Source organism: Tasmannia lanceolata, unplaced genomic scaffold (assembly GCF_043159265.1).
Source record: "Tasmannia lanceolata isolate RefF3 unplaced genomic scaffold, GAP_Taslan_0.1 ptg000012l, whole genome shotgun sequence".
NCBI lineage: Eukaryota > Viridiplantae > Streptophyta > Magnoliopsida > Canellales > Winteraceae > Tasmannia > Tasmannia lanceolata.
In genome coordinates this window covers 51861337-51888444 of record NW_027518689.1, presented here as the reverse complement: position 1 = coordinate 51888444, position 27108 = coordinate 51861337, and the positions used below count along the sequence as shown (strand labels likewise).

At 35.9% G+C, this 27108-nt stretch overlaps 1 protein-coding gene across 1 annotated transcript; it reads right to left on the bottom strand.

Moving 5' to 3' along the window:
• Positions 1–6139: 6139 nt before the first annotated feature.
• On the bottom strand, positions 6140–22937 carry LOC143887448 (putative protein S-acyltransferase 1). The gene is made up of 6 exons (XM_077391531.1): positions 22602–22937; positions 17336–17509; positions 16782–17090; positions 9233–9466; positions 7615–8124; positions 6140–6747 (listed from the first exon to the last, which is right to left on the bottom strand). Exons 1-5 carry the CDS (start codon positions 22650–22652, stop codon positions 7618–7620), a joined length of 1275 nt encoding a protein of 424 aa, XP_077247646.1. The 5' UTR covers positions 22653–22937; the 3' UTR covers positions 6140–6747; positions 7615–7617.
• Positions 22938–27108: the final 4171 nt, after the last annotated feature.

The following is a 27108-nucleotide window of genomic DNA, read 5'->3' as shown; positions in this document are numbered from 1 at the left end:
TATTGTACTTCCATGACAAGAGTCTCAAGGAAAGTAGAACAAGGATAGATAAAGAAATTTTGGATTTGCATGGGTTCTTTCTTGGGAATGAAGATGGGAAAATGGCTAAGCTCAAACACTTCTCCTTTCATCGACCATTATTTGAGGTTCGTTCTTTCCGACACCAACTGCTTGAAACTTGACATATTCAGCCTGTCCGAACAGGATACCTAAACCAGGATCTTTCATTTTGGAAGGTGTACACTCCTTCCTTTCAGTGCCTTACAATTTAGACCTTGAAAGAAAACAAATATAAATGAGGGACAGACTCCCAAGGACTCTATCAAAGAAGGTATAGATTATTCAAGGGACTCGACTACATTTTGATTCACCCTTAGATCAAATGTGCTATTTTGTCATGTTAAGGCTAGCCACTCTTAGAGTAATCTCGAAAACCATGTCAAGAGGATCTAATTTCCTCCATCAGGATTTCCGTCATGGTTATTACCCCCTTCGGATTGTTCCGTCTTAATGCCCCTAGTTTAGAAAAGTATCAAAGCAAGTCTTGCCGACACTACTCAGATTCTGAGATCCTGCCCTGTTCGAGAATGCTTCTCTGTCTCCTTGATTTCTCTCTTCAAAAGAAGTCACAACTCAAACTTGAAAATTCTGCATAACTGAAGAACTCATTCTGTATCTCATCAATTCTCTCTTCATGGGAATTCTTTGCCTCTGACTAGATTGCCTCTTCAAATTTTCAATCCAGCAGACCGCTACCCTTACTTTGCATAAGCCAATCCCTTTGGTTCTTTTCTTGCTCCCTATCTGCTTGTGGAAGGGTTTGCTCCCTCCCAGCTTAGGGATGGGTTGCCTCATTGCTTCATGTTCTCATTCTCTTTGTTTTAACATATCTGGTCGGTGTTCTGCCTAACCCCAGCTTACCAATAAAAAAAAATGGATTGATTCTCCAAGAACTAATTACATTAACTTTAGCTTGGTATGCAATAATTTCATATGTATGGTACCTTCTTACACATTAAATTTTTTGTTTTTAGTAGTTTAAAATGTTGAATTCGTTTTTTTTTGTTTGGGCTGAAAGGCTTCAAATGATGAATTCTTGAATAGCTCGCATCAATAAAGATAGATATTGTATCACTCAATTTCAGCATATTTTTTGTCATTGTGATTAGTTTATTCACATCCAAAATATAGAATGGTTTATAGTATATAAAAAGTGAAAAACAAATGCTATAAAAGCTTTCTTAATTCATTTCTTAAAAAAAAGCTTTCCTAATATACGTGAGTTGAATTGAGAAAATGTCATTTCTACATTCCACATCAGATATTCATGCTTTACCTCACACCTTGTATATGAGGATAGGCATGCATCCACTATTAGTTTGTCTTATTTCAGTTGCATCAATTCTTCACATATAGGACAAAAAGACATAGCTTTCAAGCCTAATTTTAATATACATGTTCATTTATTAGGTTTTCCTCTTTTTTTGGTATGTGTGTTAAAAAAATCTCCAAATGAAACACAGTTATACAACATATATGGCCTTTCAAGGAGTAAGGTAACATGTCAAACTCCCTCACAGTAGACTGCGTGTTGAGCTTGGGGTGGTGATTAACAGGAAAGTTATCTGCACAATTTCCCATAGAATGCTTGGCTGATTTGAAAAAGAATCCAACCAATAAGAAAATAAACTTGCTCGTAAAACAAGGGAAGTCTACTTCATTGATGGAGATCATTTTAAGGGGTCAAATAACCATCGTAGGTGAGAAAAAAAATGGATGGCAAGTTAGCCAGCACGAATTTTTGTCTGTAGACATCACCACCGTCTGATCTTGATCCGACTTCTTCGGGTGTTTTATATCCAGAAAATTCTTAAGGGATTTCGATTATTCGTTAGCATGAATGAGTCTCAGGATTTACTCTCCAGGATTGCCTTATGGTCATGTATCGCTTTCTGCCTACAGTACAACCATATTTTTGTAGGCTGATCAATCATTTCTTCTGAAGTCCGGTTACTGTAATAACTGCCTGGATTGCAGCTCACCTCAAGCTACAATCAGTGTACATGCTTTTGAAGAGATGACTACCATTTGTTTGGAAATACTCTTTGGATGAGTTGCCCTAATGCTTTGTGGTTATGTTGTAAAAACAAAGTTGGACAAGAATGTGCAATTGAAGAATATCCGACCTTCAATTGCAAAGGCTGATGGTGCCCATACAGTCAGGGACGGAGCCAAGAATTTGCTCTAGAGGGGGCAAAGGATGGTGGTTTTATAACAATTACTAAATTAATATAAAGTAAAAAAAATAAAAAATTGACATAAATTTCAAATCAAATTGATTTTAATTTAAAAAAAAATTCATTGACATTTATTTCTCAACCCCATTTAGTGATGAAAACAGTCATCTTTCTCTTGTTTTTTTGTGTATTGTAATAATCAAATGGGGCTTTTATGTTATGAAATTTTTTTATAAAAAATAAAAATAAAATTGGAATATGGAAATAGGATTCATGGATAGAACAAGGGGAGATTTTATACAGTGTTTGAGGTTAAAGTCCAGTATTTTTCAAAAAGTACAGTGGGCCCACTTCATAAGATGATTCAATCTTATGAAGTGGGCCCACTGTACTTAGGTTTGGTGTAGGCTTGACTGATCATGTTGATTATCAAAGGACACACTTGCCTCTCTGAAATCGGTCTACTAACATTTATATTCCTTTAGAATGTCATGAATAATAATACCAACATCTTATTTTAATCATTCAAGTAAAATTTTGATCTATTATAATTTTGCCTCTAAATATTAAGATAAAGTGTATTTTTTAGATTTCTTTATCTAAACCAAGAGAATGTGTTTTAAACAACCAAGCATGATCTTATGTTTGTTTCCTTTTTGTTAATTAAAGAGGGTACTCTATTTAGATTGTTTAGATTTTCTTCTTGGTTATTGTTGTGGTGTCAACAACAACAATAGATCAAAAAGAAGATATCATCAGACTTGGTTATTATTTTCGTATCATCAGAATCTTCTTGGTTATTGATTTGACTTTGACGATGCCCGAAAGATTCAAGGTGTTTGATGTTTTTTTTTGTTTTTTTTCATATCATCAGAATGTTGTAGATATCTTCTTTATGCATAAGATGCATGTACATCTCACATCCAAAAGCTTGAAAGTTATGGTGTCTACCCTATTCTTCAAGAAAAAATACTGGCAACAAAAGTATAGGTGTGATTTGCTGAAGTTGGTTGATGATGTAGGCAATTTATCTGGCAGGCATTCCAACAGATGGGCCTCATACTGAAAATCGCTTCCAACTACTACGCTAATCCTCCTCAATTACAAGAGGAAGCAGAGCACTTCGGCGGTTGATCTGCTTTGGGTTTAGTCGGTTTTGGAAGTAGGAAATTGATTTGGTGACTTCTTTTGCGATTTCCAGCGGTAATGGATGATATATATATATATATATATATATATATATATATGAGGAATATTGCCGCTTCTGGGCTTGATACAAGAAATATCTCATCTTTGTTGGATGCCTATTTTTATTTCTAGAATCTTTCATTTCTTTTTCCTTTTTTCCCCTCCTAGAGTATCCTTCTTGAAATCAAAAAGTTTCGGGTAGGTCCTGAAGGTGCTGAGATTTTTTACTTACACTTTGTTTTGAAGAGCATTTCCATGGAGCATTGAGGAGAACCCGGATTTTGGTACATGACTAAGGTTCCCTTCCTCTGCCTAAACATTATTCTATAATTTGTTAAACATTTCTTGGATGAAACTTCATGAAAAAAATTCTGACGAAAAGGTTTAAATGCAAATTGCTTTAATTTACACATGTTAGGTTTTCTTTCGTTTAATGATGATGTATTGAATAGAACTGTACTGTTGAGCTAAATTTTACTTTTGTGTTGTTTCCATCATTGGTACACTTAATTTCCATTAGATTCCGGGTAGAAAATTTTCTGTTTCCGAGCTTCTTTGTGCACCAGTTCAGAATGGACATTCTTTTGCAAGTTTCCCACTAATTATTATTTTCATTTTTTTATTGGCTATATTGAAAAGGATGCATAAGAAAAATTGAGCCATTTTCGATCCCGACTTGAGATGAAAGCTACCAGAGTCGTGATCTTGAAAAAGCATTTTAATGTTTTAATTTTAGAACGATTTGTATATTACAGTTTTGAGTATTATTTTGGCTGGGAATATCTGCTTGCTGATAGTTTTACCCATATCATATTTGTAGGCATTCCAGCAAGTAGCAAAGCATCTATATAATGCAAATGTCCAACCATCAACTTTGCTACCCAACCCAATTGGCATCTTTATGCTGCATTTGCATCTAATTTTCACAAGATTCCTGTCATTGCCAAGACCATGAAACTCTTTGTTCGTTACCCATATCATATTTGTAGGCATTCCAGCAAGTAGCAAAGCATCTATATAATGCAAATGTCCAACCATCAACTTTGCTACCCAACCCAATTGGCATCTTTATGCTTCATTTGCATCTAATTTTCACAAGATTCCTGTCATTGCCAAGACCATGAAACTCTTTGAACAAAGTCCGATGGATGACTTTACTTGTTCCTACTTCCTAGAGCTCTTGAAGAACTACAACTGCTTGTTTGTGGATATTCATCATGGGTTATTGAGACAACTTGCTTGAAGTTGGTTTGAAATTTGAAAAGCAGGTTGTGTGTGCTTTATTATTAATTTATGAGAACTAATAATAGTTGCTATGTGCAGGATAAGTTCTTCTAGCCGAGTGTGTACAACAAATTGCAATTTGTTTTTTTAGCAGTTTGGCTTAATATGTATGTCTTGGATCTCATGTTTTATTAGACTAATGGCTATGTAAAAATATATGTGATGTACCCAGATGATTATGAGCAGTACATTGGTTTGTTTCTTTAGCAGTTTGTGTTAAATACGTATTTCTTGTTTTTCATGTTTTGCATGTAAAAATAGTATATCTCACATTTTAAGCTTCTACGCAGACTAACGGAAGAATTGCGTTACTCTTTGGTGGTGGTGTCATTCCAGTTCTCTGTTGTAGTGAAAGTGCTTGTGATTCGTTATGATGTCCCAACATGGTACCTACTATATGATTAGAGACAAAAATAATTGATGATTATAGGTTTCTATTGGAATCACAGATATGAATTAATAATTGTATGCTCTCTTTATTAGTGTCCTCTAATATGGATTATCACTTTTTAACGTCACAGAGATTGCTGGAGGACCGTGCAATTGGAACTGAGAACAACAAGATTGCATTGCACTTTGACATGGTTTTATAGCCTAATTTGTGATTGTTGCAACCACATCTTATAAATGTAGTCATCACCTAAAATGTTTACATACCTACCCGTGGGGGAAGATGGAAGCTTTTAGTTGTAAAATCAACATGTATTTTGTTGTTATATGTTGTTTACATACTGTAGTTCCACGTGCAACGCACGTGCACTTTTACTAGTAAAATAAAAAAGTGCAACTGACACAGTTACTATGCAGAACATATACATGCATTATTTGCGAGTTTTTATCTGATGTATGTGCACGTATTTTTCTAAAATTACAGTGGGGCCCACCTTGTTCGAGGATCCAAACCATTTATTTACTGGGCCCCAATGTAAATAGGCCATGTCCCCAATATCATCGCCATACGATGATCCTAACCCAAGAAGAATTGTACACCTATGTGCATAAACCATCTCTACCGTCGAATGGAAACATCCTGACTGATCTTGACGACTTGACCATCTACTTGATGGATCGTCACTTGGACTAGGCACAACCTAAGATCATACTGACCCATGGACTGCTGTGGTAAGCATTGCACTTTTTTCTTCATGGTTCACAAGAAAACTATCAATGATGCTCTGCTCTGTGGAATTTACAAGATATGGCCAGTCCAAGAGTTCCTCTATTCGAACGTATTTAACACATTTTATTAAAATTGATGATGAATTACAATAATAAAATCGTAATGTATACTGCAACAGTTAATTGAGTAGCGAACAGAACGATGATTAGTGCCAATCACAGCATTTTTAGTGCTGACCGGTCTCAAGTAGAAGCATTGTGGTTTTAGTTTCACTAAAATGCGATTAGCCATTAATCACTAAAATCAAAGAAGGAAACAGAAGTCATATATTTATCCAAAATTATCCTTTACCCTTTTGTCTGGCTTTTGCACTTGCATTTCCCACACTTTTGTGCTACACATCTGTAAACATATGCCTTGCTTTTTTCTTTTTCAAAAATGACACATCTATCTCATGTTTATTGTATCCCAAATCACCATTAACTCTAGATTTCTACAAAATAAAGAAAATACAATGGATTTCCCAAACAGTAGAAGTGTCATAACTCAAAAACTATGCAAGATGACACTTTCAGTACCCGATTTTCATTCTGTGCAGGTCCCATGCTGTGCTGGTTTCTGGATTATTTCATACTTCACATGCAATGCACGTGCAAATCATTAGTTATAACAAACACGAGTTTTAACGTTAAACTGAACAAAGAAATGAAATCAAATGTTTCTTCTTTTCTTCATTTTTTTTTCTTTTTTCTTTTCAGTATATATGACAACACTGAGCTTATAATTCAACCTCAATTTGCTTTGAAGCTAACTTAAAGCTTCCTCAAGCCACCATAAAATGGGCGTCCGACAAAATAGAAGATCCAGAAGGTGTCCACTACAATGAACTTGTTCAGGTAAGACAATTCATGGCCAAACCTGTGGATGGAGAAGTCAATGTCAGCCACAATTCAAGCATGACAAGATAATAGCAATTTTGATGCAAGACATATCCAAGTAAAAGCAAAAGAGAATTAGTAAGTGTAGCTATGCAAAGATGAATGTGCACGGACAAGCACAGTCAGTAAAAGAAACCATTTACAGGTTTGATACTACAAATGTATGGTTACCCAAAATACGTCTACTTTTCCTATTATCATATGTTTTTTAGGGAAGAGACGGCATAAACCCGTTTCCAAGGATTGTAAAAACACAAATTCCCTCAAATGGAAACGGAAATAACAGCCATAATGATAAATATGTACCGTCGATTTATATTGTGAAAGCTAATTTTGAGAGCTGAAATATATTCATGCATGGCATATGGGACGTGATCACCTGATGCAGGCCTAAGGCTGTAGCTATATTAAGAGGAAAATAGCATAAATCCACTCCCAGTTCACTTGAATCTCTTCACAGTGTGCGGTGGCAAGGGTGTTACTTTGGCAACTGTAATTTCAACTTCCATCCAATACTGAGAAGATTAGAAACACTTGGAGATATCGGGATATTGCAGGCAAAGTTTTTCTCATTGCATATCAACAGGTTGGTTGTTTGAGACTCAGTTCAGTATGACTAAATCTTAAATCCTCTGGATTTTGTTACTAAATATTTCTTATTAATTCAAATTTCATCTAAGAAAACAAACTGCTCAAGTGCCATTCAATGTAATTCTTAGTTTAGCATGAAGATTTTGTTGTTATTTAAGAAACTGTACAAGAAGATTTGGGGAGCTTACTTTATGAATGGAAGCAACTAGTTACAGATAATCTCAGTTCAATTTGTAGAAAAAGTACGACGAGTTACCTCTTACGGTTCATGAATGTGGATATTATGAGCAATAGGAGTTGTGCTTCCATTTGAGCCCCCTCCCTCACCAACTCCCTCATCCACAATATTACCATCTGACTCTGTGACGCTCTGATTGGAGTCTCCTCTTTCATGAGCAACAGGAAACAAAAATGCATCAAATTCACGGTCCTCAATGCCATCATTTCTCTTCAAGTTATCATCAATACCAGTGTAATCCAAATTTTGCAATATATCTGGAACTGGCATGCTCCCACTGGCTGCAAGCGTACCACCCGTTTCTATGTCAATTTTCCCCTTCTGGCTGAAGATATCTCCCCCCATATAAGAAGCACCAGCTCCAACTTCTATATGATCTTCAATAGGATCTTCAAGTACCCATGATCGGAAATCGTTCATCGAAGGTGGAATTCTTGAGAAAAACATGTCCTTGAAGTTTCTTACCAGCCCCTTATTGTATGGATTCTCCTTTTTATCATATCGATATCGGAAGTTTTCATAAGTTGTCTGCAGTAAAACAAGGGAAACCACTTGGCAAGAAAGATATAAGAAAGTGGGCAAACAAGGGAAAGATTGAAACAATAAAAGGTACTATGACTACAAATATATCAATTACTTCTGAGGTGATGATTTGAGAATGAAATGCCAAAGCTCCTCATGCATGCCTACATCCATAGGATAGGGAACAAACACTCATATATCACTGCTTGCATAGATTATCTTAGCCAGACATGTCATTTCGAATAAAAATTGATGTCTAACACATATTGGTCCTGTATTTCACGGACCCACCCCATTCCCAAGCTTTCCACAGTTTAACATGGATAGTCTTTCCACTTTCAATTGTTAACTAAATTGACTGAGTTTCATAAAAACTCTGGCCATGCACCATGGCCTAATTCTCTCATTTTATGTAGGTCAAAAAGATGTTGTGCCACTTTTTGTAAATGTATAATGATAAAAAAAAATTTATTAGTTAATTTCACTTTCTGGTTAGCATCTTATATTTGAGTTCGATTAAAATTGAGAGTAAGATATGAAATCATGCTTGGATCATCTCTCTATCATTTGCATGTATTCATGTTAAAGAAATAGACGACCTGTGGACTTTAGAACTAAATGGTATTGGTTTTTTCTTTTGACTCGTCAATGAATATTGATGTGCTCTTAATTAACTAATAACAAATAAAATTATGAATTTTTGGATTATTCTTGTAAAAACTCTCATATGATTTACTTTCAAACCTATAAAAATTAGCTAGAAGACCTTAGAGCTTAAATGCACCCTCACACTCTTTTTTTGAAGGTTAGCGTGTCTTGAGTATCAGCTACTGATGTATTTGATGCAATGAAACACAGCTCGGTACCCAAGTGTATATAAAGAGAAGATAAGATAACAAATATATACAAAATAGGTTGAAGATGGTCCAAACAATCCAGAAATAGAATTAAATTAGTTTTTTTTTTCTGGAAGGTAAGCTGGGATTGAACCCCGTGACATAGATGTTGCGACATAGAAAACTGTCCAGTTGAAGTGTAGCTCAACACAAAGCATCAAAATATTCAGTTAAATAAAAAATAACAAATAAAAATCACCTAATTTACAGAAGCTCACCTGATTTGTACTGATCAGATAGAGATGAAAAACAGTGAGCCCGCCAACAAACCAGACTGCTATGAAACAGTATACGATGAGCACGAGTGACAGGATATCTTTTGACATGGTCTTCCATATGGTTTCATTGTTCATCTCTTTTTCATGAATAATGTTCCCCCAAGAAAAGGAGAAGACATAGATGCACAGAAAAGTTGATGTTGATATAAATAAGAAGAAGAACCGATAATTACGCTGCAATCAGTTTCAGAACTACGGGCCGTTAGATTATGAAAACTTAAAACTTGATCTAAAACATAATTTCATAGTGGTTCCATGAATTTCCAGAATATGAGATGAGTCTATCACAGTTGCATGCAGAAATTGTGAAGGATGAGAAAATCATAGTTGCATGGATGAGCCATGATTAACAAAATGGTATATACGATCAAGTCACTGGGACATATTTGGAATATGAATGAAAATCAGATTGCACATTACAATCCATTTCTTAGCCTTTTTTTTAAACTTAACCATTAAATCAAGTTACTGGAGCATTAATTCACAATATTAAATTTTGCATAGGCTTGAAAGTGAAGCCCCGGGAGTGATCGTTTGCTTAATTTCACCAACTACTCAAGTCAACGAGGCAAACTTCTGCAGAGGAGCGAGCTACAACACTTCGTTTCTTTTGCATCTACTAGATTTTGACCCACAAATGTGCAATATCCTAAAGTAGATCTCATATCATCTGGAGATCCTGCTCAATCTGACTCTATATAGGATGAAATGTCAAGACACTTGCTACCTCTGTATAGAATGCCACGACCTGGAGAATAGTTGAGATACCTTAGAATGTGATACACTGCTTCCACGCGAGGGGTTGTTGTAGGGTGCATTAACTGACTAATGGCACTAACAACATAGGTAAGATTTTGTCTAGTCATAGTCAAGTATATCAATTTACCCACAATCTCCCGGTATCCCCTTGGACTAGCAAGAGGGCATTTTGACACTGACATATAGTTTGTGATTAAACTTCATATATGTATCAATACCTATGTCTGCTAAAATGTTCAGTGTATACTTGGCCTCGGTCTTTGATCTCAAAGACCTTCTTTCTATAGCCCCCTCTTCGATTTTTGGATTCCTTCCTCATCATCTCTTATAAGAATGATATCATCCACATTTACAAATAAAACACTAATACCTCCTTGCCTTTGTTTTACAATGTGATCTACACTTTTTTTAACCCAATATGCAATAGTGGACTACCAAACTTCTGAAACTAGGCCATGAGTGACTGCTTTAGACCATAGATGGAGTTCTTCAGCATACAACATACAGACTCTCCCTTATCTTCCTTGAGGAACAAAACTAGGTGGTGGAGTCATATACACTTCTTGCAAATCTCCGTGGAGGAATGCATTCTTAACATGCAACTACTAGAGGCCACCTCATATTAGTTTCTATGGAGATGATGACTCACAGAGTTCAGCATTACTACTTGGGAAAATATTTCTAGGTAATCCATTCAATAAATCTGAGTATATTCATTAGCAACCAAGCGAGCTTTATATCTTTAAACTTCCCCATTGAGCTTATTCTTTATAGTGTAGATCTATTTGCAACTTCCATAGCTTTGGGATGTGTCGTAGATTCTTCCAAGCTCATGGGTATATGTGGGAAGAAACAAGTGCAACAAAGACTGTGGGATGAATTTTGCAATTTCTCTTCACTTTTCCCAAAGTAATGGGTAAATCAAGATCAATTGAAGAACATACCTTTTTAGTTCCTAAATGTCCCCTTTCCACCTTTTTAGTTCATATGTAATGATGCCCATATCTTTGCTAATCTGCTAAGTGTGGTTTTGGGATGAAGATGGGAGTTGACTCTACTCAATGGGAGATGACTCTAAATGAGAGGGACGAGAAGAATAATATTCTCTTCTCGTAAATACCCACATAGGAGAGCAAGAAAGATTCTTCCACTCACTAGAAAAATATGATACAATTTGAAAGAATGTGACACCCATGGAGACAACTTTTTTAACTGGTGGGGTCAATGCAATTATATGCTTTTTGAGATCAAGAATATCCAATAACAACACTTAATGGAACAACTAGACAACTTATCTTAGACGGACTCAAGAAGTTTCGAACAAAACAAACGCAGCTAAATATATGAAGATGAATAGATGGTGAATGAGCAAATTCCAAACATTCTTCAATAGGGGACTAGTTTTTCAACACTGCAAATGGTAAACAATTTATTAAATAGCGTGCAACTAATATAGCGTCACTATTAAAAGGTTTAGATAACTGCATTTCAGTGAGGAGGGCTCGAGCAACTTTCAACAAGTGATTGGTCTAATAATTTTGCGAGACTATTTCTGTTGGGGAATATGAGGACAAAAGGATTAAAATTCCATTCCATTACACCTCAAATAACTTTAAAGATCAGGTGAGAGATATTCCCCTCCACAGTCAGAATCTAAAATCGTGATGTTGCACTAAATCTGAGTTTGGACCCATTACAAAAAGATTTTAATGAGATTTGTTACCTCCAACGGATCCGTCATTAAACTAACCTAACTCATTCCAGTGGTATCATCAATAAATGAAAAACAATGCCTGAAACTAGAATAAGAAGAAATGGTAGCAGGTCACCCAACATCTGAATCTATCCACTGGAATGGAAATAAAAACAGATTACTTAAATTCTATGATTTGGCCGACACTTCGAATTTATTGCCTACACACGTGTCGTGTCCGACACGACACCCGTGTCCACACGTGTCGACACTCCTTTAGACACTTTTAGATGTATTGCTAGAGTGCTAGCAACTTTATATGTATGTATGTGTACAAGTGTGACACTATTTCTAGTTTTTTAGGGGTTTCAATGTCAAATGCCTTGTATCTGTGTCGAAACTTGGTCGAAACTCGGCACACGAATCCGTGTCCACAACTCATGAGTATATGTTCTCTTTTAGCCGTTTCCCCATTTATAAATTTTGGAGTTTGCCGTGTCCGACATCCCATGTCTGTGTCAAGACACGACACTCATGTCCGTGTCCACAAATCATAGCTTAAATTCTTAGAGTAACGAGAACGGCGATGCTTAGAACGTTCACATGTTTCGCAATTAAAAATTTAAAATTATCAAAATCCACTTGACTAAGAGTAGGAAATAACGACTTAAGACTTGAAACTGACAGGTCAAATTGACATTGCCCTCTATGGAGATCATCCTTATTCCAGCTCAACAGCGCAACCGAGGTACTAGGAATGGGGGAATCCAGGAAGTACTATTCACCATATTCATGCCCTCTACCCAATCATCTTCTATGTTAGCAGGTCCTAGAATACACAACCAGAAGGAAAGAAGGTTACACTAGAATTCAGGATTTTTATCAAGAACCAAAAGAACAAATATAACTCTATTTCATGAATGCCTCCAAGAAATAGGAATGGTTCCCTTACCAGAAATTTTATTATGGATTCCATAAGCTAATATAACATTATTAACATATTTCAAGAACTCTAGAGACGAAAAAGGATGATACGTGTCACTCATATGATCAGTTGCCCTATATTCAATCACAAGGAGGATCTGAAAAGAGGTATGATTAGTATGAACGGATGCCAAAATACTAGACTGGGCAACAGATACCATGGAGGAACTGCATCTCTTGGACTATAGAGTTATAATTAGACGGGGAAATCTGGATCATATCACCATCAAGAGGATGGAGGAGCTTCTGGCATAGTAACGTCACATAAAGTACTCTACTCACTTGAATTCCTATATGAAGATCCTAACATTTGGCGTGGTTGCCTCTACCATAAAATAAGCACTTCTTATCTCCCACTACCCTACCTCTACCATTGATCACTAAGTCCTGAAAAGAGAAGAAAAGTAAAGCTAGTCAACATACACGAAACCGGAGAAAGTGGGAATCAAAGTCAATCCCATGACTTATCTCCCATTGTATTTATGAAGTCTCTTCAGTCAATTACAAGAATGTCCTATTTGTACAGGATGCTTACTAAGGAGAATAGAAGTAAAAACCTATCTAATTATACACACTTAAAAGGTGATGTGTATACACTTTTTTTACAAAAGCCTTTCCATGTGGTAAATACAGCCAATAATGGTGTTCCATAACCATGACCACAACTGCCACAGTTAGAATTATTACGTATCCAAACTTGACCTCCACCCTTAATTATAAATCATGTTCAAGTGGGTGTTTCGTTTTGCTTGGTTAAATGGGATGTACCAGTGTTCCATCATGTTAGATGTTCTGTTTCATGAAAGTCACAACAACGGGTGAATTTTTAAATAGTTATAAAATTAAAAAAAATAGGAAAATATTTAGAAAAATATAAGGAACTATTATATCAACCAAATTTAAAGAGGTAAATTTTACTACTTAAAACCTTCTCTTGATGTGTTGGAAGCAGAAGCACTAAAATTTAAGATGGATTATGTTGATGCATAGTGTAGGATTTGCGAAAGACAAGGTAAACAAAGGAGTGATAAAAATAGGGCATTTTATGTGTCTGTAGCCCTCCCATTTGTTTTTGTTTTTGTTTGGAGTAGGGGTGTTAAAAAGACATAAAATGCCCTTAAAACAGCTATAAAATGGGAAGAAAATAAGGCTAAATGGGAAAAATGAAAACAAACGGAAATATGACGAATCTAGAATTTCCAAAATCTCGTCAGATTATTCCCAAACAAGGCATTTCGCTATGTTTCGTTCTGTATGAACGAAACAACATGAAACAAGATGGAACAGTCTAGAATGAACAGAATTTTCCACCCTGTTCCTTTGAACCATTTTGCTCACTGGTACGAGACGTTTCATCCATTCCAGATGAAACGAGATAGAATCGATATCTATGCATCTACCGCTTCTGTTGATTCCTTTGAATTACAGATCAGGTTGTATATGTCACTCATAGAAGAGGAATGTCCATATGAGCTTAAATGGTTCCAAACTCCCCATTCAGATCAGCAAGCAGTTTGAAAATCATTTTTTCTTGACATGTTATAAGTTTCTCGACATCTTTAGTACAATGAAACTTTACATCTTCATAAAAGGTCAATTCTTCCTACATCTCTCGCAACTCGATATAGTATCACATAGAGACTTCATGCCCTGGTGGAACTGTGGGATCTCCTGGTATAACTAACAAACATGGGCAACATTATTCTGTTCATAATATAATTCATGTATTGTGACCCAGATCTCCTTTACAGATAAAAAGGTACATACTCCGGGCCACTTGAGTTTCCAAAGCTTTCAATAACCATGACATGACCAACACATTATTGCAATCCCCAATACCATATTTTAGATCTTCCAACCATTGGTCCTTGATAGATCCATTTATAAATATCCTAACTTTTTCTTTCCCCCAATAAATAATTTCACAGCTCTTGACCAATGCAACAAATTGGTTTCATTTAACCGAACAATGGTAATTTGCAACCTGAGATATTTTATACACTTAGAGTTTGTAATTCCCTTGTCTCGGAAGCCTGATGAGATGCTAGAGAATTGTTCCTCGTCCACTGGTGATCACATCTCAGATCTGATCCAAACTCTTATGAGATCAAATTTCTACATTTCCAAAAGATAAACTGATCCTTCCCAGGACTTTTTTCACAAATTAGTTCATGTCTAAGAGATGTAGATCTACAGGTCTACCTGATCTGGTTTTTTGGGGGAATCCTCTTCAGAAAAATATAAAATCTCTCCAATCATAAAAAAAAAAATAAATCAATCCAACCCTTATGATTTTAGAAGCTCCCTTGCAAGGGTTGGTGGCCGTATCAAGGTGACAATATTCGTACGGTTGTACAATCACCATGGAAAGCCTTTAGATCGGATTGGATTCATCTCTTAAATAAAGGAAAAACATGTGTACCTTGTCTCGATCTAATCTGAATCATCATAAGCCCTGATTGCACATTCTAGTGCCATGTAAAAGTGAAGAAGATATAAGAAGGGAGAAAACGAAAGAAGAAAGACAAAATTGGGGAGAATGGAAGTAGTGTGAAGAACTCCTCTATCTGGAGCCTTCTTAATTTTTTTTCTTTTTAAGAAACTTCTAAATTTTATTATTATTCATTAAAACTTGAGTAATTACACTTTCCTTTGATGGGAGACTTCAATGTAAACATGAGAGAATACAAGTATATTTTTTTTAATGGCAAGGACACATGTATATACACCACTAAAAAAAAATATTGAATGATTGAACAAGTTTGACATCCATGGACTCTAACAAATGGTTAAATACTTTATTTCTTTCATGATCTGAGTATTAACATCTTATGTATGACTTCAATTAGCACGGGAATAGGTCAAAAGTCTAAGACTTTATTGTTAAAGAACTAGAACCAAGTCTCTCTATCTATCTAAAGGAGGTCTATCCCTGTTTTTCATTATCTATATCAGTTAAGATGTAATGGGTTGTATTAGAAAGCATATGCATTTCATATTTAAAACTAAAGGATAAGCATTCCCTACAATGGGTATTTATAGACAAAACCTATCTTAACCACAGCAAGAAGAAGCCTAACTAAAACACCATAGGTATTTCCAAAATTAAGCACTACACCTACGAAAGCACTAATAGGTATTTTATTACAATAAAAATTTGGGCGTATTCTCTTGTATTTACTCCTTTTATTGTAATTTTCTCAGGTATTCTTGTAGATTCCTCTTTTTCTGCGTTAAGAAAACTTTCTTTTCATTAAAAAAAAATAGACATATAAATTTGTTTAACTAAATGAAGACTTTCGATACAAACTAGTCAAATTCACCCATACATGTGTGACACACCACACATTCCATGAAGGTGGTGTCAATTTGCATCATTCTTCTCCAATTGAAAAACATTGACTTCGACAAATTTGCTTCATTAAGTTGCATATTTAAAACATTTGACACTCACCAGACCAGTGACAGCTTTCATTTTCCACAATGTTCTCTCCTTTGTCCTTTATGATTTTTTTTTTTTTTTGCAGGTCATCACAGATCAGTTAGGTTTGTAGTTGGAGACACTCATCCACTATAGAAGGGGTCGCTATCTTTATTCTATCAAAGAAATTATTTTAGAGATGTATCTCTTATAGCATGTAAGAGCCCCAATTTTGAAATGCAATAACATAAATCAAGATGAAATATAAGGAGGTGGTTACATCAAAGAAAACAACACTTATACTGTTCACCAAACAAAAGGTCTCAGATCTAAAAACAGACAGCATCATTATATTTTTTTTCTAATTAGCTATGCATCACCCTGCTTCACATCTGTGGCCCCCATCTCAATATTACGCATCATAAATAATAATAACAGAAGTATTAAGAAAATTATGACCTTTAGCTTACCGTGTATATATCCATATATAGCTTACATATATAATTTGCTAAATTCCCAAGATACAGAAAAGCTCAAGTGGATGCATCACTACAAAAAGGAAAGACGGAGAACCATAAAAAAAGACCAAAACATCAGAAATAAGAAAGGTGAACTATCTATGTATAACTTACTAGTCCAATGCACTGACCAACCCAAGGGCAGTGGTGATCAAACCTCTGAACACAGTTGTTGCAGATGGAACAATGAGAAGAGCGAGGTGGACGATAAAGCCAGCATGTATCACAATATTTCACTTTTACTACAGTACCATTTACAAGGACATCTTTCGTTCGAGGTAATCTTAGATGAGGGGTCCTCCCATTTACCCATTCCATGGATGGAGTAGTCATATCAAACATTTCTTCTGATTCTGGTGGCCTTGAATTCCTGGGCACTATGCCTGGGTCTCTACCAGATGTCAAGAAGAGAAAAATCAAATCCTGCATTGTCCATCAAAAGAGGTATAATTTAGTCATTGCGTACCAACTTAGTCGCACCAAAAAAAATGGACCTCATAACTACTCCATAAATCATTGCATAATAAAAAATTAAGGAAAAGAATTCCATAAAATTTCCATTCTGAAATGGTCCCGTGTGCATCTGCTCACAAGTATCTAACAGAGCATATAAGAAACAATGGAAATATGGAATGAATTTTATGAAAAGTGTGAAGGATAGTACTTACAATTACAGTAACGATCACAGCCACTGCCAGTACAGGATACGCATGATGGCCATCTTTGATCTGTGAAATCACTTTAGAACAAAATGCTATTGCTGGACCACCTATTAGAAGTGTGGATAAAAATAATGATGCCACGTCTGGACCAAATATTAATCTCCCACCACAGAAAAATCTCTGAGAATAACAAAAGAAAGCTTTGTCACCATTAGTGTTTTTTTATTGAAAATAACAATTTAAATGGTATGCATGTTATGGTAGATACAATAACAATAATAATATAGTAAAAGAGAATTATCAATTATGTTAGTTGAAGACAACTAAAAACACTAATATATACTTCTTGGACTGTGGTGCTTGTAACCATTCTTAACAGGCCTATGCTACTGTTAGAAGAGAAGAGGAGAGGAGAAAATGTGAGTTAGAGACTTGCTCCACCTCACTTATGTATTTGTATTAAGAGAGAAAGAGTACAAAGACCATAATGCCCATATACATACACCTTCTAACACTCCCCCTCAAGCTCCCCCTCAAGCTGGAATGTACATATCATACATTCCTAGCTTGTTACAAATATTGCTCAACTTAGCCTTACTTAAGGATTTGGTAAACATATCGGCTAGCTAATCCACTGATCTAGTAAAAATTGTGCATATCTCACCCTGTTGGATTCTCTGACGGATGAAATGGCAATCCACCTCAATGTGTTTAGTCCGCTCATGGAAGACTGGATTTGTAGGAATATGAATCACGGCGTTATTATCACAATAAAACTGAGAAGGAGAAGAAGGAGCTACACCAATCTCCGACAAAAGGGAGCTCAATCAGATCAGTTCTCCACTCGTGTGAGCCTGGCCCTATTTTTGGCCTCCGACAAAAGGGAGCGCAACGAGATCAGTTCTCCACTCGTGTGAGCCATGTCCCTGTATTCGGTTTCTGTACTGGATTTCTCTATGACATCATGTTTCTTGCTTCGCCATGACACCAAGTTACCTCCTACGAAGGTGCAATATCTAGTGGTTGATCTCTTATCTGTTGGAGATCTTGCCCAATCTGCATCAGAGAACCCCTTCTATCTTTGTATGACCATGCTTCTTAAATAACAGGCCTCTCCCTGGAGCACCTTTCAAGTACTTGAGAATATGAAGCACCGCGGCCCAGTGAAAGGAACGAGGTGAGCTCATATACCGACTGACTACCCCTATAGCAAATGAGATGTATGGGCGAGAGACTGTGAGATATATGAGTTCACCAACCAACCTCCAGTATCTGCCAAAGTCATTTAACAAGTCACCCTCTTCTGAACGGAGTTTCACATTAGGGTCCATGGACACAGCAGCAGGCCAGCAGGTTTCACCCCAAGATAACCTGTCTCATCTAATAAATCCAACACATACTTTCTTTATGAGAGAGAGAGAGAGGCCTCTAGCGGAATAGGCTACCTCAATCCCAAGAAAGTACCTCAAGCGACCCAGATCTTTGGTGGAAAACTCTTTCTGCAAGAGGGCCTTCAATTTATGTATACCCACTAAGTTACTGGCAATAATGATAATATCATCAACATAAACTATCAGAAGAACACATCCAGCAGCAGATTGATGACTGATAACAGAGTGATCGACGGTGTATTGTTTCATGACAAAAAGCATGATAGCCTCATTGACTCTCCCAAGTGGGAGTGAGAGATAGTGGCAAGAGGAGGAGGGGGCGAGGGTAGGTGGTGGCGAGAGGAAGGAGGAGGGGAAAGAGGGGGATGGTATAGGGTTTTGGGAATAGAGGGCGTGGAGGGTGCGGAAGAAGAAGGAGAGGAAGGAGAGGATCTCCAATGGTGGTCCCTAGGGTACCACAACCCTAGGGCTCTGATACCATGTTAGAAAATAAGATGAGAGAAGAAAATGTGAGTTAGAGACTTGCTCCCCCTCACTTGTGTATTTATTTTAAGAGAGAAAGACACAAAGACCATAATGCCCTTAGGCATATACACACAACTTCTAACCAAGGTTTAAATGTTGGTTTCGGTGTCGGTTTCGGCCACAACGGAAACCGAAATATTTCGGTTTCGGTGGAACTTTAGGCCGAAATCATGTAAAAAATTGACAAAAATTTCCACCGAAAAGTACAAAATTTAAGTGGAAATTTCAATAATTTAGGTGGAAATCTTTACATTTCGGTAGAAATTTTGTAAATAAGGGTGAAAAACGAAATTTCGGATTTCGGCAAAATTTCAGGGAAATTTAGGGAAAATCATGTAAAAATCCGATTCAATGTAATTTCGGTTTCGGTCCAAACCGAAATGAAAATATTTCGGCCGAAATTTAAAACTATGCTTCTAACAGCTACCAAGAGAGCTGGTCTATTAATTCATCAAAATGAAGTTCCTCAGAATTCCCCTAATCAAAAGATGACATTATAGAGTCGTATAATGAAATTCATTAAAAGATGAGACTTTCAAGTTGTTAGAGATTTAAAAATTTTAAAACCCACATGTTTCTTTCCTGAATATTACAACTAGAACAGCTTTTAGCATCCCGCTATGGTGCTGTTTGGAAAACAACCTGAGACAAAAATTTCCCTAGAAAGTTAGTTTTCCTGCGTTTGGGCAACTCGTTACCATGGATTTTTTGCAAAAACCAAAAATCCCCTGTTTTATTATAAAATTTCATTCATGCTGGACCCTGGAATTTCTATTTTTCAACAGAATATTATTCCCTAGATCCAAACAGCCCCTATACCTTTAAATTATATAGCTTACCTACTCTTGCATAACTCTACGTTTAGAACAACAAACAGGCATGCAAGGACATTGTTCATCCAATGAGATATTCATATGAAAGGTTTCCTTGTGTTTCAATGAGTTGAAGCAAGGTTTCTACTTTTGAGTATCAACAAAGTCAGGTTCCAGTTAACTACTAACATATTCTCACAAGGAAGGATATTCTTGTGCTGAATTTTCTTCCACAGCACTTAGCAATGTGTAAGTCAGAGAATGAATTCAATTATCCTCTCATGGAAGTGTTTTGGTATACGAGTGTTCCATAATTTAATAGAATTAACTTAGATTCCCTAGAAACCAAAGGGAACAGAAAGCATTGCAGTGTCTCAACAAATTGGGGGCAATAGACAAAATAAAAAAACAAATATCGGTGACCCAAACACACACAAAAATCAGCAATCATGTTAACAAAGGACAACAAGCTTAAGGCACAAGAATGAGCAATAAATTTCTTACAAAATTGGCTAAAGGGAACGGTTTTCTGAAGATCTACAAGATAATAAATCCTAACACCCACCACCCACCCATCCACAAGCGCAAACTGCAGACCAAGATCGACTCATGTCCTAGTAGAATTACAATATGCTGAATTGTGTACAGTTTGGTGTATGGGTTGTTGAATTCTACATTGTATGAATGGTGTTCACACTACATCTACCCTATGCTTTAATCATCCATTCAGCTCTCAATTAAATTGTTTGCGGGCATCACAACACCAGCTTTCACATATTAGAAGAAAAGACAGGAAATGTTCTTGCAACAAAGAGTCCATTTAGAGACCATGGTAGATTCTTGGGAATTGAACCAATCTTCTCATTCTTTTTAGAAGGCAAAGTTTATTTTGTACCTAATTTTTTCTAGTTTGCACAATGCACAGGTCATAAGAATAGATATTAGTTGAGTACAGAAAATGAACGTCATTGCTTAGATCATATTGGGCATTAAATTTCTTGATCTTGCTTGCTCACTAGATGGAAATACAACAAAAACTGATGCATGCATGAATTTTGTTATTAAGATGCCCATGAACAAAGGTGTTGCAAATGTTCCTCCTATACACTAGAAAGGAGCTAAAATATCATTCTTTGACCACTGGACCTGATGCTACTACACTTACTCTATCACTAAACAGTCACCGCCCACAATTGCTGTCTATATTGAAGATGAATATTGAACATAGACTCATATATAGCTTCCTTATCAATGTCAGTTTGCTACTGAAGAAGCAATTTTTTGATCACTCAAGTGAATCTCATAATTCTAGAAAGCAAGAGCAGAACCCAAGTTCGTTTAAGGATAAAAAAATATAATATAAGAAGGAAATTCTATATAAATTTGCATACATCACTTCCCATCCAAATTCAACTCAAAGGAAAAGAAACCATTCTAATTTTCTGATCAAACATCCAAATCCTGTGATCCCTAATGAGCAAGAACAGAAGCCTTTTTGTGATCAAAGAAGCAGATCTATCTTTCCTTGCCTGTCAGTAACAATTCTTCAATAAATCCGAATCCAATTTGGAAATTTAAAAAAATAAAAATCATAAGCAGCAACAGAAAATCATTTATATTTCAAACAGAAAACAGCAAAAACTCAATTCATTTTCTGATCAAATATATGTACAAACGTTCCTTAGTCATAAACAGACAATCAAGATAATCAAACCATTCCATTTCATTTCAAAAAAGATATTCAAACCATGAACAGATACTAAAATAATTATATGAAACTCGACAAGCTCTCACATTCATTCAGTCACCTTTATCTGTAAAAAAAATTACAATAAAAGAAGAGCATCCTCATTGAGAAAAAAATTGAACAGGTTCAAAATTATGAAATAATAAAACAAGAGTCAAAGCAGAAACCCATATTGCATCTCTTTCAAATGCAACACCCTTAATCTAAGAAAAAACCTATTTCATCACCAAACAAGCATGCCCCAATCAAAGATCAATCCAACAAGACCAAAACCATTCAAAAAACTAAAATATAAGAAAATCCTTGCATTGATCCGAATTCAATTTTCTTCAGAGAGAACATCAGGAACCCAATTCATTCTATGATCAACTAAATGTCTAGAAAAGAAAAGCAACAAGATCAATTCATGAATAAAATTGCAAGAAGACCAATCAAGGAAGACCATATTGCATCATTAGAAATTAATTTCCTTTACAGACAATAACAAAATCACAATCATGTCATGACCAAACCAATTCATTTATGAACGAACAAGGTAACCCCAACAAAATCACAATCATGTCATGACCAAACCAATTCATTTATGAACGAACAAGGTAACCCCAATAAAATAAAGTCCATATCTTACATTGTTTCCTTTTCAAATTCAGATTCTTAAGGTAAAATAACAAAAAACCAATTCAATTTATGACCCAAAAAAACCTCCCAATCAGGAAACAACCCAAACATGATAAAAAAAAACATGAACAAATATAAAACAAACACCTATAGAATTAAAACAAGAAAGAAAAACTTACATTGCTTCCCTTCCAAACTTGATAGAGTCTTTTGGGTTGGGGATTGGACATCTTGAAATGAAAAAAAACCCAATCTCTCCTATAAGACAAAGATCTCCTTTATCTAATCATAAGATGTGTTGATTGGTCTTGGTTAAGGAGCGATTAAGGAAACAGTGTGTGGATATTGGATGAAGGCAGGGGAGAGGCCTTTCGTTGATCAAAACCCACTGCCCCCCCTGCTCATCATCTCATCTAACGGATCAAACAAACAATGTCACATCCATTTCTCTCTCCCTAAAACGTCTCTCTCTCTCTCTCTCTCTCTCTCTCTCTCTCTCTCTCTCTCGGACAATGTAACGACACCTTGGGCGGCTTTTTCAATTTGTAGCGACATTTTCGCGGGGAAAATTACAGGTGGCTTTAGAAGGGTATGTGATTGGTTTTTAAATTATATCCTTTGCAGTGTTGTGAAATTGCTCCGATGGCAGGAAAATGCTACCATGAGACGGCCTAATATGAGATATTTGTGAGACCAATGGTGTAATTGGGTCCACTAAAAGATTTGTTCATGATATGGACCACTCAACTAGTGGGACCCACAAGAGATCATATATTCATCATTTGATGAAGAATCCCACTACATGGACGACACCCGTAACCCGTTGAGATGAAACTTAACAGCCAATGTTGAATCCCACATAGAGCATGCGTACGTAAGATTATGGCCTACAAAATTTAATGATTTGGCTTCTCTGGAAAGAACCCAGATTAAGAATTTGTTGATCAAGGGCATAAAATCATCTGATCAAGGAAGGATGATCATCTAACAGGTGGACACAATGGTGGGGTCCTAATGGTGAACAATAAATGACTAAAAACATGAGTGTGGGCCCAATCATGAGTTGGGTACACAATGACTTTTTTAGCCATTTTAAGTACATGTTAAATATGGGCTATCATGGGTCCACATGACCCCCACTTTTTCTAGCTGGATCAACAATATAAGGTGGAATTATCAAGGAAGCAAAGGCCTCTTAGCAAAAACCTAAAGACTAGTGTAGGGCCCATCAGTTCTGCCAACTTGCATTGAGAGAGGAGAATCTCTCTCTCTCACACACACACATGCGAGACAAATGAATGAGAAGCCATCACGACGTAAGACACAAGAAAACATCTCCCCTTAGTTTCTCCGCGACTTACCATATCCACCCCATCAATATACGAAGCCATGTGTCACCTCGTAAGCGAAGAAATGTTCTGTTTTGATTCCTTATTTTAAGGAGTATTCCAAGAACAAGTCTCCCTACTTTTAGATATGGCCACAAAGCAACAAATCAAATAGCATGATTTTTTTAGAAGAGTAAGAAATGCAATAAAAGTAGAACAATAAGTTGTAAAAATACTAAAAATGAGGGTGAAAACAAAAGGGCGCTTGGATTTATGGAATTAGGAAACAGAATTAGCATCCTGTTTCGATTCCTAGGATGATTCCCTCGTAAATGAAATGGAAAACAAATAAAAATAAAAATAATTCAAAACAATCTAATAAAAATTTCTTACCCAAGGGGCAAAATTAGAAGATTACTTCTTGGGTCATTTTCTCTCCTTTAAGGACTTGTTGCATTGCAAGAAAAACATTTATGAGAAAATTTTTGTCCCCGGGAATTTTTTTTCTTTTCATGATTTAGAGGGAAATAATATGTTTATGGTTAATTTGAAGCTCCTCTAAGCAAAAATTGAATAGGATTGGTTCATGTCATCATTTTTTTTTGTTTAAAAATGTTAAACTTTTAGAAATATTTATCCTTTCCAAAATTTTCAGAAAATTCCTGCAGTCCAAATGCACATGACAGCCGATTCTATCACAAGCTCTGACTATGTTTTGCAGCTCTAAAGTGAACCCAAAGCAAATACAGATTCGAATTTCACCGAAATAAATAGGAAAAATCAATGGGGCTCGAATCAAATTTTAGTTGAATATCATGCGATCCAGTATCAACAAACACATCTTGGTCACCTTAAATCGTAACAAAGAACATAAGCAGCCCTTGAACATTACGAGGAAATAACAGAGGTCATGTTTGGCAACTATGAGAAAATATTCATTGGAATATTAGTGCCACCAGTTGTGCCTGATTTGCAGTGATGGAGGGACTATGAGAAGGTGAGAGTGAGGGAGCATGAAAATCCCCAAAAAAAACAAGGAAAAAGTACTCAATTTGAAGTAGGATATTTTATCACAGTTTTAAGGATTTCTCATCCTCATACCCTCTCAAGTCTCTTCTCTTCCTTCCTTTTCTGCTCCTATTTCACGGTTGGGCCCACCAATATTCCATGAAGTAATTTTTTATGGTTTCCAAACATGCCCATAAGGATAATTACCAACCCAAATTTGTTTCATAAGCATCATCCAAGCTTGACTTAAAACCAATTCTTGTATGTTCATTTAAGTAACCATTTTTTGGCTTCATTGAAGGGATTGAAATGTGAAGAAATAGATTTCTTTAGAAGATTATTCCTAGATAGATAGATGAAGTCACGGGTCAAAATAAATCTTCTCAAAATTCAATTTTAGCACTTGGACCGTGACAAAGCCATAAGATTGTGGCATGTGATCGTGACAAAGCCATAATTTCAAATTTTTTAATCATGCCAAAAAAATGTCCCTACGTGCTTGCTTGACAACCATGAAAAAATATGCCAAAAAATGTCACTCACTAATAAACCATTCTTAATTACCACTTACACAATACATTTTTTGTATTTTTGCAAAAGAAGTCTTCTACTATGCTTTATTTGCAGAACAGGTCTTCTAGTTTGACAATTTGCCAATAGAGTCGTCACATATGAGTGAATTTTGCAAATCACGTCATGCTATCAATTGTGACAAAAATATTGTGACCAAAATATCCACGGTGGATTGTTTTTGACTCGTAAAAAGACCAAAATGTCCTTATGTGTCTGAAGTAAAATATTTCCTTGTCTAAACCAAAATACCCATGAAGGTCACTGATATGTTTTGAATCAAGGGGGTGTGATTATATCATTTCTATAACTACTAGCATCTTGGGCTATGTTATGCATTGCTGTAATGTTAGAAGGGTCGTATAACCCCCAGGCAAAATCGCTATAGGCAGCGGAATAAAATCGTACAGTATAACATTATTCTTCAATTTTGCCCTTAGCTCGGAATTTCTAGGAACTAGATTATATTTTGGTGATAAAATAAACAGATAAAAATATACCTTTGTAGAAGTTACTACGAAGAAGATCGTCTGCTTGATCTACTCCCTGAATCGCCACGAACAAACTTTTCTTCGCAAACACGCAAGTTGATGCGATGGGATCCGTTGATTTTGCACAAAGGAATAGAACAACTCTTATTCTAATTAAGGATTTGACTAAGTCAGATCTAGTGGATGGGATTATCTCAATCCTATATGGAGCTTTAATGATGTTGAATAGAAGTAATGGAGAGAGAGAGATGTGGAGAAACGTTTTCACTTCTTGGGAGGTTTTCCAAAAGCAATTCTGTATATAAAAAACAAACGTCAATAGCTTTAAATATTTGAAGCTTTGTATTTGTTTTTGCCTTTTTGAAATCCGAAAAGATCTCATATAAGATTTTATCAAAAAGTTATATGCAACTTTTTAAACTTTTAAAATACAAAGTCCAACAATTGTTGGACCTTTTTGGATGCCCAAGTTGGGCGTCTAGCTATGCCCAACCAATTGGTTTAACAAATCAAATTCCTAAATATTCTCCTATAAGATCTCCCATAAGATCTTCCCTTTTTCTTTATCCCCAAGGAAAGAAGTTTCCTCATACAACTAGATTTGCTATTTAATTATATTAATATATTCTAGTTTTACCCTCAAGTATTGGACGAAATTCCAATTTAGGGCATCACGACTAACAATCTCCCACTTGCACTCAATATGAAATTGTTGTCCAATAGGGTTAAATTCAGGTATTTATTTAATTCTTCCAATTAAATAAATTATTCCCATCCAATGAGAATAAAGCTCAATGTAGACATTATATAACATCTTTAATACCCTTTTAGTTAACACTAAACCAATTTGGTATTCACAATCTATCCCATAGTGTATCTACACTATGATATCGTTTCCCTCTGCATCAAATGCAACGAAACAAGTTCGTTTGTGCAATCAAATAAATGCAGGACCATATCTAATAGATACAATTGGTCATTCGAGTTGTGAGTGGGATCGTTGCAGGGATTCTATTAGCCCAAGGGTTCCCCATGGGTTCACCTAATCACCTTGTTTTGATGATTAACAAATGCAAATTGATTAGTCTTTTATGGACTAATTGTTTGCCTTGAGTGTTGTGCTATAGACAGGAAATTCACAGGTCAATCCGGCTAGCACATACATCATTCCATGGCCTATGCTTGAAGATGAACCACATACAATGTCAAGGAGCTTGAACCAACATGAAGGAGTGATCCATGCAAGAGACTAAGACTCAGACTCGAAGATGAGCTTTAAAGTTGAAGAT

Coding starts and splice junctions, on each gene's coding strand:
- LOC143887448 (XM_077391531.1), bottom strand. CDS start 22,652: ATGTCCAATCCCCAACCCAAAAGACTCTATCAAGTTTGGAAGGGAAGC. Junction 17,510..22,601: donor AAGTTTGGAAGGGAAGCAAT/GTAAGTTTTTCT, acceptor TGTTATTCTCAG/AGATTTTTCTGTGGTGGGAG. Junction 8,125..9,232: donor ATCTGATCAGTACAAATCAG/GTGAGCTTCTGT, acceptor GTTTTACTGCAG/ACAACTTATGAAAACTTCCG.